This window comes from Mus pahari, chromosome 1 (assembly GCF_900095145.1).
Source record: "Mus pahari chromosome 1, PAHARI_EIJ_v1.1, whole genome shotgun sequence".
NCBI classification, from domain to species: domain Eukaryota; kingdom Metazoa; phylum Chordata; class Mammalia; order Rodentia; family Muridae; genus Mus; species Mus pahari.
Window position 1 is genome coordinate 135,719,760 of NC_034590.1, and position 15,285 is coordinate 135,735,044.

The following is a 15,285-nucleotide window of genomic DNA, read 5'->3' on the forward strand; positions in this document are numbered from 1 at the left end:
AGGAGGAAGAAGAGGAAGAGGAAGAAAAGGAGGAGGAGGAGGAAGAGGAGGAAGAGGAGGAGGAGGAGCCATCCTGAAAGTAGACATCACCAACCCACAGGCTGGGGTCCACTGCAGATTAAAGGGGAGGGGGACAGTGACCTGAGAAGAAACATTCATCTCCCTCTGCTCCATAACTGCAGTCTGGATGTGACCACCCACCTCATGTTCCCGCTGCCACTTCCCTATCATGACAGTGTATCCTCTCCAACAATGGGCCAAAACAGACATGCAAAAGAACAGATAGGAATGTCTGCCTGATGCTCTAGGTAAAACACACGGGACAGGACAGATCACAGATCTAAGGATAAAACTCTCTTCCTTGAGTTGCCTTTAGCCGGAGAGAAGAAGCCAATACAAAAGCCATGGTCTGAAACAGAAGCCTGTGAAAATATGACATCAAGACCAGTAATGCATTTGGCTTGGCTGCTCAAGACACTGCTCCCCCGAGTGACACGGGATTACATCTCCTGCTCTCCGCCCACCATGCTCCTGGTGTCACCAGGAACAGTGTGTACAAGCAGGACTCGAGAGAAATGGCTGTTCCTTCCTAGGGTTAGTCAAGCCTGCTCTATGGGTTTTACTGTTCCTTGTCTATTTAGATGAAATCCAAGGCTAGGTCCTTTACAGTGTGAGATGAAAAATGACCTCTGATGACCTCATACTTAAAATTCAGTTATTATTCGTGTCCTAGTGAAATCTTGGAACTTCATTTGAATGTTGGCTTGGTTCCCTGGCACTGGGCTCATGACTGTGGGGAACAAGCATAGCCACAGGGGAAGGGCAGGGGGGCAACTGCAATGTCCTTCTTCCTATGTCTTGTGTCTACTTTGCAGCTTGCCATCTGGAACAGTGACTGCTAATGTCTCATTATTAGTCATCTAAGGATTAGGTTCCATCTTAGCACATCTGGGGACTCTCCACCAAGGAAGTCCCCATTGGCTCCTCTGGGACACCTACTGCCCGCTGAGGCACAGTCTGTGGCTTGCCATCAGTAGTGCAAGCCCAGTCTCTTTCCCTGTGGCTTGCACACCCCTCAGAGCCAACACTCCCCTGCGGGTCCATCCTGCCAGCTCCGAGCATTCTGCTGGAGCCTGGTCTGTGAATACACAGCTGTTTCCCAACTGAGACTATGAGACATTCCAACCAGCCTTTTCAGGCACAATGCTGGCACAGGCAAACACCAAGGGACCCATATCGGGTCTCCAAGTGCTTATCTCTAAGGACCCCCCTGAGGGGAGCAGGAACTCATAATGCCACCACAATCTAGTAACTTTCTCTAAACGTTTGTCTCTTTAAACCCTAATCTTTTTATAGGCCAGGGGGACAAAGATCAGGTAAGGGCTGCAAAACAGGTTTTCAGGAACCATTTTGCAAGCCCTGCTTAGCTCATCTAAGGCAGGCTAGGATGTGGGAGCAATCAGAACCTCTCCTACAGAGGCCTCAGATGAATGTGGCACAAAGACTCTGCTTCTAACTCCCTAAGACAGAACCATTCACAGTGTAAACACTCTGTGAATGCCACGGGTATATTCCTCTGTAGGAGCAATAGCAACAGGCAAGATCTGGATGCTATAACAGACTCCAAAAGCAAAATGTCATAATATAATGATAATGTTATCATCAAAAACTGGGGGATGGGATGAAGAAAGGAGGTGAAATGGCCTCTAATTTCTTCTTATAAAAAACACAGTCAAAAGATATCATGTAAAGCGAAGGAACTACACAGAAATATATAATATAATTTAATATTATAAAGTCACCAAAAGAAGAAATAAAAAGTATTTTAGAAAGTGGGAGGGGAAAGGGATGTGGATCAGCACAAAGGCCACGGGAGTGTACAGTTTTTAACTGAGGGGCACACCATCGGATCTGAGTGCTAGGAGAAACAGACACATCCCTAGCTTTTATTTTTAAAAAGAATACAATGACTAACAAGCTCTTGATAACTGGAAGTAGTTTTCCCCCCCTTTGTATTTATTGCTTTTCTTATTGCTGTGTGTCTTAGTTTGACTTCTATTGCTGTGATAAAGACCATTACTACAAGCAACTTGGAGCAGAAGGGGTTTATTTAACTTGCATGTCCCTGATCACAGGCCTTCACTGAGGAAAACAGAAGCAAAACTCAAAGCAGCACTCAGGCCAGAGAAGCAGGTAGGCTCACTGATGATCTTCACCTCTCCCTCTAAGGCCAGTCCCCAGTCTCATCCCCAGGTCTGTAGCAAACCACCTACTGTGGCCTCTCCTCACTCTCTGTCCCATTCCCAAGGGACTAAGCTGATCCTGGAGGAACACCCTGCCTTCCTCCTTCCTGTGGACCTACTCAGTGCTCTTATCTCCTAGACCATTCCCACTTCTAAGTGTCAGCTCCCAATACATAGAAACACATGTTACCTGGAAGCCCCAGCAGCCACACCTCTCATGACACCAGAAGACTTTTCTACCAGGAAACACAGCTCCTAGGAACTAGAGTGGGTAACAGAAACCAAGGAACTAAATTCCCACCCAACAAGGACAAGAACCAATATCATCACCTAGAATTATAATTTCCCCAAACACAGATGCCTAAATTGAACATGTAAAAACACAATCAATAACAGCCAAAATAATATGTCTCTACTAGAGCCCAGCATCCCACCAGAGCAAGTCCTGAGTATTGCAAAACAGCTCAATCACAAGAAAAAGACCCTGAAATGGCCCTTGTGCATATTATAGAGGTCTTTAAGGAAGAAATGAATAAATCCTTTAAAGAAGTCTAGGAAAACATAAATATTAAAAGGAATTGAATAAAGCAGTTCAAGACCTGAATGTGGAAATAGAATCAATAGTGAAAACCCAAACTAAGTGAAATCTGGAAATATAAAAGTCAGGAACTCAACCAGGAACCTCAGAGGCAAGCCTCACCAACAGAACACAAGAGCTGGAAGAGAGAATCTCAGGCAATGAAGACTAAGTAGAAGAAAGGGATGTCTCCATCAAAGAATTTTAAATCTAAAAAAAAAAAAAAATAGAAATTTTTAAAAATCTGGGCACAAACTACCCAAGAAATCTGGGACACTATGAAAAGGACAAATTTAAGAATAATAGGAATAGAGGAAGGAAAAGAAACCTAGGTCAAAGGCACAGAAAATGTTTTCAACAAAATTATAGAAGACAATTTCCCTAACCTAAATAAGGAAATGCCTATAAAGGGACAAGAAACACACAGAATACCAAATAGACTGAACCAGGAGAAAGTTCTCCACAAAACATAAGAATCAAAACACTAAATATGCAGAACTAAGAAAAATAATAAAAGCTGCAAGGGGAAAAAGAGTTCCCAAAAGAACATATCTGCATCTCAATACTTCATGGAACTTTTTCCCAAAATGACCACAAACTCAGACACATAGCAAGTCTCAACAAATATCAAAAAAACAAAATAACATTCTGCATCCTATCTGACCATCATGGGTTAAAGCTGGATATAAACAACAACAGAACACTTACTAACTCACGACTAAAACAAACTGAAAGACAAAAACCACATGATCATCTCATTAGTCACAAAGAAGACCTTTAACAAAAATCCAACGTGATACTCCTTCATGATAAAAGTCCTGGAGAGATTAGGGATATGAGGGACTTATCTCAATACAATAAAGGTAGTTTACTTCAAGCCCATAGCCAACATCATGAGAAACTGAAAGCAATTCCACTAAAATCAGAAATAAGACAAAGTTGTCCACTCTCTCTTCAGTACTTAAAGTCTTACCTAGAGCAATAAGGCACCTGAAGGAGATGAGGGGGACACAAAATGGAAAGGAAGAAATCAAAGTGTCTTTATTTGCAGATGATATGATAATATACAAAAGTAACCTTAAAATTCTACTGGGAAATGTCTACAGCTGATAAGCACTTTCAGCAAAGCAACTGGATACAAAATTAACTCACAAGAATCAATAGCCCTCCTATATACAAATGACAAATGGGCTGAGAGAGAAATCAGGGAAACAACCGCTTTCTATTGTGAATAGAATAAACAATAAAAGATTTTGGGGTAACTCTAACAAAGCAATTGAAAGACTTGTATGATAAAAACTTTAAGAAACTGAAGATGTCAGAAGATAGAACCATCTCCCATGCTTATGGATCAGTAGGATTTAATGTAGTAAAACTGGACATCCTACCAAAAGCAATCTACAGTTTCAGTGCAATACCCATCAAAATTCCAACACAATTCTTCACAGATCTTGAAAGAACAACCTTCAGATTCATATGGAAAAACAAACAACCCAGGATAGATAATTCTGAAGAATAAAAAACTTTTGAAAATATCACCATCATGATTTCAAATACTACAGAGTAATAAAAACAGTATGGTATTAGCATAAAACAGGGATATTGATCAATAGAATCAAATTGAACACCTAGTCATAAATCTAAACACCTTTGGGCACCTGATTTTTTTTTTTAATAAATAAGTCAGAAACACACAAAGAGTAAAATGTCTTCAACAAATGGTGCTATTCAAACTGGAAATCTGAATGTAGAAGAATCCACAAAGATCCATACTTATCACCCTACACAAAACTCAATTCCAAATGGACCAAAGACCTCAGCATAAACCAGATACACTGAACCTGACAGAAGAGAAAGTGAAGAACAGCCTTGAACTGATTGGTACAGGAGAACTTCCTGAACAGAACATCGTTAGCACGGGCACTAAAATCGACAACTAATAAATAGAATCTGGTAAAACTGAATCGCATGGGAAAGGGCACATCATTCAGACAACATGGCAACCTCCAAAGTGGGGAAAGAATTTTTACCAACTACTCATCCAATTAGAGGGTTAATATCCAAAATACATAAAGAACACACACAAACCTAGATATCAAAAAAAAAAAAGTAATTCAATTTTAAAATGGGGTAAATATCCATACAGAACTTTCAAAAGAGGAAAGTCAAATGGCTAAGAAATACTCAAGAAAATGTTCAACATCCTTAGCCATTTCATCTTACACTTGTCAGAATAGCTAAGATCAGTTTCAAAAAGTGACAGCTCATGCTGGTGAGGATGTGGAGGAAGAAGAAAACCCATTCATTGCTGGTGGGAGCGCAAACTTGCCCAGCCACTATGGAAACCAGTGTAGCAGTTCCTCAGGAAGATGGGAATCAATTTACCTTGAGCATGTACATGATCCAAGCTCATATGAACTCACAGAGACACGGTATGCATAGGGCTACACGGGTCTGCACCCGGTCCTTATGAACTCACAGAGACATGGTATGCATAGGGCTACACGGGTCTGCACTGGGTCCATATGAACTCACAGAGACACGGTAAGCATAGGCTACACGGGTCTGCACCCGGTCCTCTGAGGCTTTAGTGTTTTATGGAGTCCCTGGGTGTGTGGATGGGTGGGTCTCCTACTCTTGTGCCTTCTCTTGGGTACTTTTCCTTATGTTCGTTTTGTCCAATTTTGATGTGTTCATTTTTGTTTTATTCTATTAATATCGCCTAAAAGCCTATTTGTTTTCTCTTTTTTCCATTTTTTATTAGATATTTTCTTTATTTACATTTCAAATGTTATCCCCTTTCCTCGTTTCCCCTCTGAAAGCCCCCTATCCCCTACCCCCTCCCCCTACTCACCAACCCACACACTCCCTGCTTCCTGGCCCTGGCATTCCACTAGCCGATTTGTTTTCTAATAAGAGATGGAAAAGGAGAGGGGGAGGGGTGGGGGATAATTGGGAGGAGTAGAAAAAGGGGAAACCATAATCATGACATATTATATGAAAAAAATCTATTTTCAATAAGAGGAAAAATTAATTTAAAAGAACAACAGCAGCAGCAACAACAACAACTCAAAGCAGGAGCTGAAACAGAGACCCTGAGGACCATTCTCTCTGGCTGGCTCCCCAGTTCACTTTCAGCCACCTTTGTCACAGCATGCAGGGATACCTGCCCAGGGGTGACATTGCCCGTGGTGGGCTGGACCCTCCTATATCAATCATTAATCCAGACAGTGCCTGCCCTGGCCTGTCTACAGACCGATCTGAGACACTTTCGCAGCTGAGCCTCCCTCTTCCTGGATGACTCTAGCTTGTGTCAAGCTGCTGCTACCCACATCTAGGCTGTGTCCTCCCCGCATATCAATCCTCTGGAAACACCCTCACAAGCACCCAAAGCTGTACCTCCGTCTCCTCGGTGATTCTGAGCCCAGAAAGTTGACAGTGAAGATTAAGTGTTGCATCCCCTGTTTAAAAGTCATTTTGTAAATTATACCGTGCCACAGGAGTGTATTTGAGATGCAGACAGATAAAATATTTATAGACAGAGATAGATGTCAAATATATGGGACTTAGTCTCATAGAGGTGATCAACCATGCCCAGACTTTCACAAGAAGTTAGGGGACCCAGTACAGAGCTGGATCCTCCAATAGTGTGCAGAATACCCAGCAATCCATTCTCATTGCTAAAGGGCTCCAACAGGCACCCTAGGGCATCTTTATGGTACAACTTCTTGCCATGACCATCCAAGCCTTTACACCCCTTATCCAGTCGACCCCACCTAAGTCAGGCACCTATAACGCTACCGTCCAGTATCTGCACCCCTAGACCTCCTGCTCATCACTGAATTACCATAAATGTCTAGTGCTTTAAAACAGATCTACATATATGTGTGTACATATATGTGTGTGTGTGTTAAATTGGATTCATGAGGGGGAAAAAAATCACTGCCATATTATGCCAGAGTTCTTAATTATGTTGTTAACAAGAGAAGCTAATTCAGCTTCTTAAGCAGAGAAGGCATTTCTTGCAAGGCTATCAGGTGACTCGCAAAATCCACAGGAACCTGAGAGGGAGCCAAGGGTACTTATTGCTGGGACCTCTATGAAGGTCATGCAGGAAAATCAGCCTTAGCTCTGTTGCCGCCATCACCTCATGGATTATAAGGCATTCTGGCTGTTCTGTGTGGACACCTAGCATGCATTCCAGTTGGTGACTGGAACACAGCCTCCCTCCTCCATGACTGCTGATGCTCAGAAGTAAAAGCGTGTGGCCCTGGAGCCTCCATTGCTGGAGCTGGCCCTGTTTCTCACAGGACTCACAAATGTGGAGATCCCAACTCTACAGTGCTGAATGGAATACATGGTCTGTGTGTGTGTGTGTGTGTGTGTGTGTGTGTGTGTGTGTGTGTGTGTCTGCCTGCCTGCCTGTCTGTCTGTCAGACAAGCACTCTACCATTCAGCTACATATCTAGCTTTTTTTTCTTTCGAGACAGAACCTAAGTTACCCAGATCTGCCTCAAACTTGTGATCTTTTGCCTCAGCCTACCAAGTAGCTGAGATTATGGCTGAGCACCACCATACCCAGCTATCTAGACATTTTTTTTGCCTTAAAAAACAGAAGGAGGCATTAGGAATGCAACCCACTTGGTAGAATGCTTTCCTAGTATGCAAGGGACCTAGATTCAATGTCCAGCATCAAATAAAACTATTTGTGGAATCACATGCCTATAGTCCTAGGATCCAGAAAGTGGGGGCAGAAGGATGAGAAGTTTAAAACCATCTTTGGTTACATAGCTACTTCAAGGCCCTCTTGGGATACATGATGCGCTATCTCAAAATAACAAGAAAGAAGGAAGGAAAGAAGGGATGGATGGAGGGAGGGAGGGAGGGAAGGAAGGGAGGAAGGGAGGAAGGGAGGAAGGGAGGAAGGGAGGAAGGGAGAAAGCAAACAAATGATGGAAGAGTATATAGTCACTGAATTACAACTTATACAAAGGGAGCTTACAATGCCCATCTGAAATTAAAATATCAAAATAACTAGGAAGGGTTCTGAAAATCTCTAATGGTACAGTAGGAAGGATGCAAAATATTGTTCTGAATTAAGGCACCTATTTCACAGACACATAAATTAAAAGATTGCCTCACGGGTACCTAATAATTAGTGGTAATGTGTCAGCATTAAACCTAGGTCTCATGCACTGTGAAATAACAAGGGCTCATTCCAAATTATGGTCAGCCACAAAATGCCTTTGAATGCAGCAGCCTACGTGGGGCCAAAGAGCCCCACGGCTCATCTCATTTGCATGCAGAGAATCCTCAATTGCATGTGATGGTTTAGACTCCAGTTCTTCAGGTCATCAGGAAGCGTGACTCTCTAGCTAATCAATCTTGGAGGTTCGTCCTCAAACAAAGTATGCAAGTCTCCCATGATTCTCACAACAGATGAAGGGTCCCCAGGTCTCTAAGGGCTGGGGAACAGAGCCACATCCCTGGCCTACCTTATTTAGAGTAAATGAAGTGAGGAATGTATACTTTAAGCCATTTTGTTCAAACCATTCTAAAAACGAAGTTGGCACAATCAAAGAATCATTTTTAAATAGCCACTGTAGTTATCATTTCTTGTCCTCGCTGTGAGGAATAATTTAAGACACCTACAAGTAAGAATGAACAAATGGAACCTGCTGTGCATGGTGGCACACAGGCCATTAATCCCAGCACACAGAAGGCAAAAGCAGGCAGATCTCTGTGAGTTTGAGGCCAACCCAGTTTACATGGTGAGTTCCAAGGCCACCAGGGTTATAGAATGAGACCTGTTCAAATCAAATAAAATAACTACATGGAACCCGAGATATACATCTGTTTGTTTGTTTGTTTGTTTGTGGGGAGCATGCCACAGCATGCCTGTGGAGGTCAGGGTGCGACTTGTAAGAGTCTGTTTTCCCCTTCTACCATGAGTCCTGGGGATCGAGTCAGGTCATCAGGCTTGAACCATTGCCCTGGCCCTGAGCCTTCATTGGTACATTAATGAACAGAGCTTCCCTTACACCAGGATGCAGGTCATAGGCACCCCATCTACTCCACACTGACAAGAAAGTAGCAGCAGCTCCAATTACCATTCCATGAGCAACCAAAACTCTATCGGGCAGCCGGATGTTCATGGCGTGGATTCTTACCAGGGCACTAACCAAGGAAAAGCACGTAATCAAGACAATCCCATTTACTAACTGAGGTACCTGCACATGACAATTTTCGAGGCCATTTCTAGAACAGAGTCTGATTTTTTGAAACAATTTCAAAACATTTTGTTAAAATCCAAAAGGAATAAGCAGCAGAAAAATAAGAATATACTTTAAACATGGAAAATGTTAGACTTTTGTGTAAAGTACTCACTGTAGACTACCGCATACAGGCATATGCTTGTACCCTAGTGACTACCACAAGTATTTAAAACCTATTCTCCAGTACTATCATTGTCCTGGGCATGGGAGTAATCTGCTGATATAAGAAAAGTAGCCAATGAATGAAGGTCTGGGTTTCCATGGAAACCTGAATTTGAAGGAACTGGGACAAACTGACCCTCCTTTGTTCAAGCTGATCAACAACCTGAAATAATCGCAGTCACAATCAGAAGAGGGCACACAAAAGGACTGCTCTTTACAAAGGAACACTCACATGTTCCAGGCTGGTGTAGACATTAACTGGAAACGAAGACAGCTGGTCTCACAAGGGGCTGGATGGGGGCCAATAGCCAGTCTTGCCCCAGCCTCCTCTGCACAGCCACAGAAGCGTAAGAGTGAACTGGCCCTTGAGATGGAAGGGGAAGTGAGGAGCCTCCTGGGGAGACACATGGAACCCTAAGCAGCCAGCCCTCAGGCTAAGCAGGCTGCTTCAATGCTCTTGGCTAGGTCACCACCCTCTGTTCTGGAGAGCAGGAAGCAGCCAGTGGGGTAGCCAGGGAAAATGCTTCCTCAGGGTGTGGCTGCTGAGCTGAGAGCCAAAGAAAGCCGCAGCCAAGCACTGGGCTAGGGGAAGAAAGACTGAGGGGAGCAATGCCCAGTATGTGAAGGGGAGGTGAAGCCAGGAGGTGCCAAAGCTAGTCATCTAAACCCAGATCTGCAAAACAATGCCCCAGGTGCACTGAAGCATCCCTGAAAACCTAGTTCTGGGGCTCAGAGACAGGAGGGTGCAGAGAACAAGGCCAGCCTCAGTTACATATGAAGTTCAAAGACTATGAGACCCTGTCTTGGAAAAAAAAACCTACAACAAAAGGCCCACTGGTTTCTCTAACGCAGCAAGGCCTCTTCCCCACATTGACCTCTGGCACATTCCAACCCTCAGGAAGCAAGGGAGGGGAACCTGGGCAACACAGAAAGGAAGGAAAGGAGGGAGGGAGGGGTGCAATACACACCCAAGAGGAGGAGGGGAGAGTAGAGCCTGTATCTCGAAATTATCAATGCAGGAAAGCTAAGCTCCAAAAGGCAGAGCTGTGAGGCTCAGAGGAAGAGCCAGGCACAGCTGAAAGGCACTGCCAGCTTCCTTTCTACACACATTGTGTTCATTTCTTACAATAATGTATTTGATGCAGGGCGTGTGTGTGTGTGTGTGTGTGTGTGTGTGTGTGTGTGTGTGTGTGTGTGATGTGTATGTGTGTGCACATGTGTGCCTCCAGCGGACATCAGATCCTCTGAAGCTGGTGTTCCTGGCAGCTGTGAGCCACCTGGGAAATGAATCCTCTGCAAGAAACACTGAGCCATCTCTCAGCCACTCTTGTTTGTATTGGTTTTGTTGCGTAAGAAGAGGTCTTCTGAGTAGTACAGACTGGCCTTGAACTCTCCACGGTCAGCCTCAGCCTCCTAAATGTTGGTTTTACAGGCATGCCTCACCACACCTGGCTATAAAACTGTCTTACTAAGATGCATATAAACCCAGGGTCTTCGTGCAGCATGGTTAACTGAGACTTGACCAGTGCACGTCCTTATTTTAAGATATAAAATAAGTGAAACATCACTTATTTTAAGTTAACATTGATTAATATTTTACAACTAGTCTAGTTTGCTTGTTTCTCTGACAAAATGCTGACTGAAAACAACTTGAGGAAGAAAGTATTTATCTCAGCTCACAACTCAGGTCACACACTAGCACTAAGGGAAGTCAGGGCAGGAACCTGGACGCAGGATTAGAGCAGAGCCCAGGAATGAGTATTGCTTACTGGTTTGGTTCTCATGTCTTGCTAAGCCTGCTTTCTATAGCACTAAGAACCGCCTGCCCCCAGGGGTGGCACTGCCCACAGTGAGCTAACCCTCCCTCACCAATCATCAATCAAGAAAATACCCCACGGACAATCTGAAGGAGACATCTTCTCAATTAAATTTCCCTCTTTCCAGACACCACTTGCTTGTATGACGCTGATGAAAACTACAATGACACTCTCCATCCAATATTCTGCCACTATAACACAACAGTTCAAAAGCCCCAGGCTTATGAAAAAAATTAATAACGGGATAGAAATACAGTAGCAGACTGCTCAGCAACAATGAGTGGCACATGCAGAAACAGTGTTACCTAATACTAATTTACAGTGATCTGAAAAGGCGGTACGTAAGACAGTATATACATGTGGTTACAACTTCCTGGGTGTTACGCATGCTGCATGTTCTGTGTACGGCATATATGTGTGGGGCATATGTGTGGATGTCAGTGCATGTGTCCATGTATGCACATATGGAAGCCACAGCAGGACAGTGGGGACTTCCTCTACTGCTCTCTGACATAATGCCTTGACCAGGGTTTCTCAGTGAACAAGAAGCTCATCATTTTGGTGAGGCTGTATTGGCCAATAGAGTCACAGAATCTGCCTACATCTCACCCTCAATGTTGGATTATTGGCAGGCACAGCCATGTACAGCTTTTGTATTTGGTTACTAGATATTCAAAGGCAGGTCTTCATGACAAATCCAAGGCCCCTAAAATGGGCACAACTTTACAACAAACTATGTAAGTTACTTTTATTAATGTAATTTTCACCTACACTTGTTAATGCTTATATATATTGCGAATGTCCCAGAAGTGGGCTTTCCTGAACTCCATCCAGGATGCATACTCATGTCCTTTTTGTCATTTGGAAATCTTAGAATACAAACATCAGGGGAGATTTTTCTTATCCTCATTCACTTTAATACTTTAATGAAGTATTAATAAAATACTGAAAAATACTTTTTTAAGTTCTTTAATACTGACCAAATAGCCAACAATACTGTAAAGCCAAACACAAACACAGAACGCCATCCGTCCAACCTCTTCTTGCAGAGATTAATCCCAAACAGCTGCAGCAGAACACGCCTCAGCTATGAGCCATGGGTTCACCCAACACCTCCTTCCCTCCTGTCCTGCTTTCCAACATATTAAATGCTACACCGACGACTTACCCTTTCCATTGTTAAAGGTGTTTCACCAAACGCAATAAATGATGGCGTAACAAAACGTTGCCTATGTTACTTGAGGAGCTGAAAACATGTTGGCTCAAGATTCTCAAAGCAGTGCAGGGACCCATGACTCTGACCCCTCTGTTCTGCATCATGTTGTCTCACCACGGAATGGAACTGTAGTGGCTTCCCACCGCCTACCCTGTATGTCTGAAATGACTCGTGGGGTTGGAGAGATGGCTCAGCCAGTAAAATGCTCCTTATGGAAGCATGTGGACCTGAATTTGGTCCCCAGAACCCAAGTAAAGATGCTGAGCATGGTGGCACGTGCTGGGAAACAGAGGCAGGAGGATGCCTGGCTCTTACCGGCCAGCCACTCTAGCCTAAGTCATTAGCTCCAGGTTCAGGGACAGACACAGTCTCAAAGGAGACAAAGTTCTCAAGGATGACACCAAGGTTGTCTTCTAGCCTCCACCCATAAAACAAAACCAATTTTAAAAATGAATTCTGGGAATAATTAAATTCTATATCAATAGATATGAAAGAAATGTAAGAAGACAAGCTACCATATGTAAGATGTTACATACTCTTCAATGCAAAACAAATTTCCTAAACTTTATTTTAAACTTGGCAGTTACATAGACTCCACTTCCGTATGTCTGTCTATTGTCATCTCTTAAATTCCCATAACAGGTCAAGGAAAAGGACAAAGGTTCTGATTGTTTGCACTGCCACTGGACAGGGGAAAACAGTTCATGTTGGAACATTCATTTCAGCTCTACCACAGGAAACTGATAAAGTCTACATTATCAAGAAAATTAACATTTGGGGGCTAAAAAGACAATGTAGCAAATCTCAGGAACAAAAAGTAATATGTTTGTGGTTAATCAATGTGGTTTGCTTGAGACAAAGAAGAAAAGGGATGCAGAGTGTGTGGGAGGTTAGGTGAAGAGCTAGGGGATAGGCACTGTGAATTGGTTATATTGTTCCCTCCACTTTTGTACCCATAGTGATGAGACATTGTGTGGGGGGGGGGGAGATCATGTGTGTGCGTATCTGTGCACACTCATGTGGAGACCAGAGGAGAATGGCAGGTGTCTTCTTCCACCATTCTCTACCTTATACTTAAAACAGGAACTCTTACTGAGCATGATCCAGTGACCGTCTAAGTTCCAGGACCCACCTATCTCCACCCCTCAGTGATGGGGCTGTAGGTACACCTCCCTATGGCCAGCTTCTATCTCCACCCCTCGGTGATGGGGCTGTAGGTACACCTCCCCATGGCCAGCTTCTATCTCCACCCCTCGGTGATGGGGCTGTAGGTACACNTCGCCATGGCCAGCTTCTATCTCCACCCCTCGGTGATGGGGCTGTAGGTACACCTCCCCATGGCCAGCTTCTATCTCCACCCCTCGGTGACGGGGCTGTAGGTACACATCTCCATGGCCAGCTTTTATTGTGTGCTGGAAATCAGGTGCCCGGCAAGCACTCTTACCCCTGAGCTGTCTGCTTAGCCCTGAACAGATTTTTTTCCTATTATATCTTCAGAATAAATATAATTCTGGAACTAGAAACACATACACACACACACACACACATACATACATATGTATGTACATATGTAATATGTATAGAGCTTAAAGCAAATCATAAACCATCAAGATTATCATCTTTTATTATTACTATTATTATTATTATTATTATTATTATTACTATTACTATTATTATAGGGACATTTACTGCTTATTTATTTATGGGTTTTTGTTTTTTGTTTTTTTGAGACAGGGTTTCTCTGTGTTGCCCTCTCTGACTCTCCTGTAATTTGCTCTGTAGCTCATGCTGTCCTCAAAGTCAAGAGCCTCCCCTGCCTCTGCCTCCTGAGTGCTGAGATTAAAGGCATGTTCTACCACCACCCGGCTAGGAACATTTACTTCTAAAGTATCTACAGTCAACTTATTTTCTAATGGACAAGAATGCTTAAAAATATCAACAGTTTACTTAAATGGGCTTCATGTTATAGAGAAGTGTCACGTGGTCTGTACATACCAGCAGTATCATGGGCCTTTTCCAAGTTGTCAATCCAATGATTCCAGAGAGTATCACCTGTGAGGAGAAATGCATCATCAGCCCAGAACGTGCTAGGTAAGCAGCTCCCGTTCTTGCAGATCCTATAAGCCATGACAAACCACTCTGGGCCGTCTTACAGAACTACATATTTACTGGCTGGTATGCTTTCATTTGTGTCGGTAAAAACATCAGTATCTCTGGCCAAGTTCCATATACCCAGTCTGCAGTCACATTCAGTCTGTGATGTACACAAGTACCTTCGTGGGACAGGTACACTCCAAAGAGGCAGACAAAACCCATGAGGGTATCTATCTCCTAGCCCAAGCTTGCAGCCTGGGTTCCAGATTCCCGTGACCACACACACACACACACACACCACTCCTTACTTCCAAGCACCTTGTCCTATCTCCCCTCAGCCATCCAGGCTACACATTCCAGGACTTTGCGCCATGCCCTCTTTATTCCCATACCCATTCCTCTCAATGGCCCTCCCAGCTGCCTGAGAACTCATACTCACATACAAGCCCCTACCTGTCACCTCCTCCAAGAAGCCTTCCATAATCTCTTCACTCCACATGTCTGCCTTGTATATACCAACTTCTTTTTTCCTCTTAAAAACTCCCTGTTTGGGGGTCGGAGATATATCTCAGCAATTAAGAGTACCTGCTGCTCTTACAGGGGACTGGAGGTCAGTTTCCTGCACCCATGTCAGGCAAGGTGGCACCTACATGCACATATATATATACACAGACACACAGACACACACACACACACATGAAAACTCAATGGTCATCCTTTAAGAGGTGCATGCCCACACCTCTGCCATGAGCTCCTCTCCTGTCTGAACCCTTGGCACCTAGCATAGTGTCTGTCACGTGACTGTCAACAAATGACAGTCACCCATCATTCACTCCACAAGGAAGAACTCCAGAGAGAAACAAATGACAGTCACCCATCATTCACTCCACAAGGAAGAACT

At 43.7% G+C, this 15,285-nt stretch overlaps 1 protein-coding gene across 1 annotated transcript in view; it reads right to left on the reverse strand.

The window, feature by feature from the left end:
* Positions 1–15,285, reverse strand: part of Fam189a2 (family with sequence similarity 189 member A2) — a 52,859-nt gene that overhangs the window by 29,153 nt on the left and 8,421 nt on the right. The window contains exon 2 of the mRNA XM_021216887.1: positions 14,286–14,342. Within this exon, the coding sequence (XP_021072546.1) occupies positions 14,286–14,342 (57 nt within the window). The remainder of the gene's footprint in view (positions 1–14,285; positions 14,343–15,285) is intronic.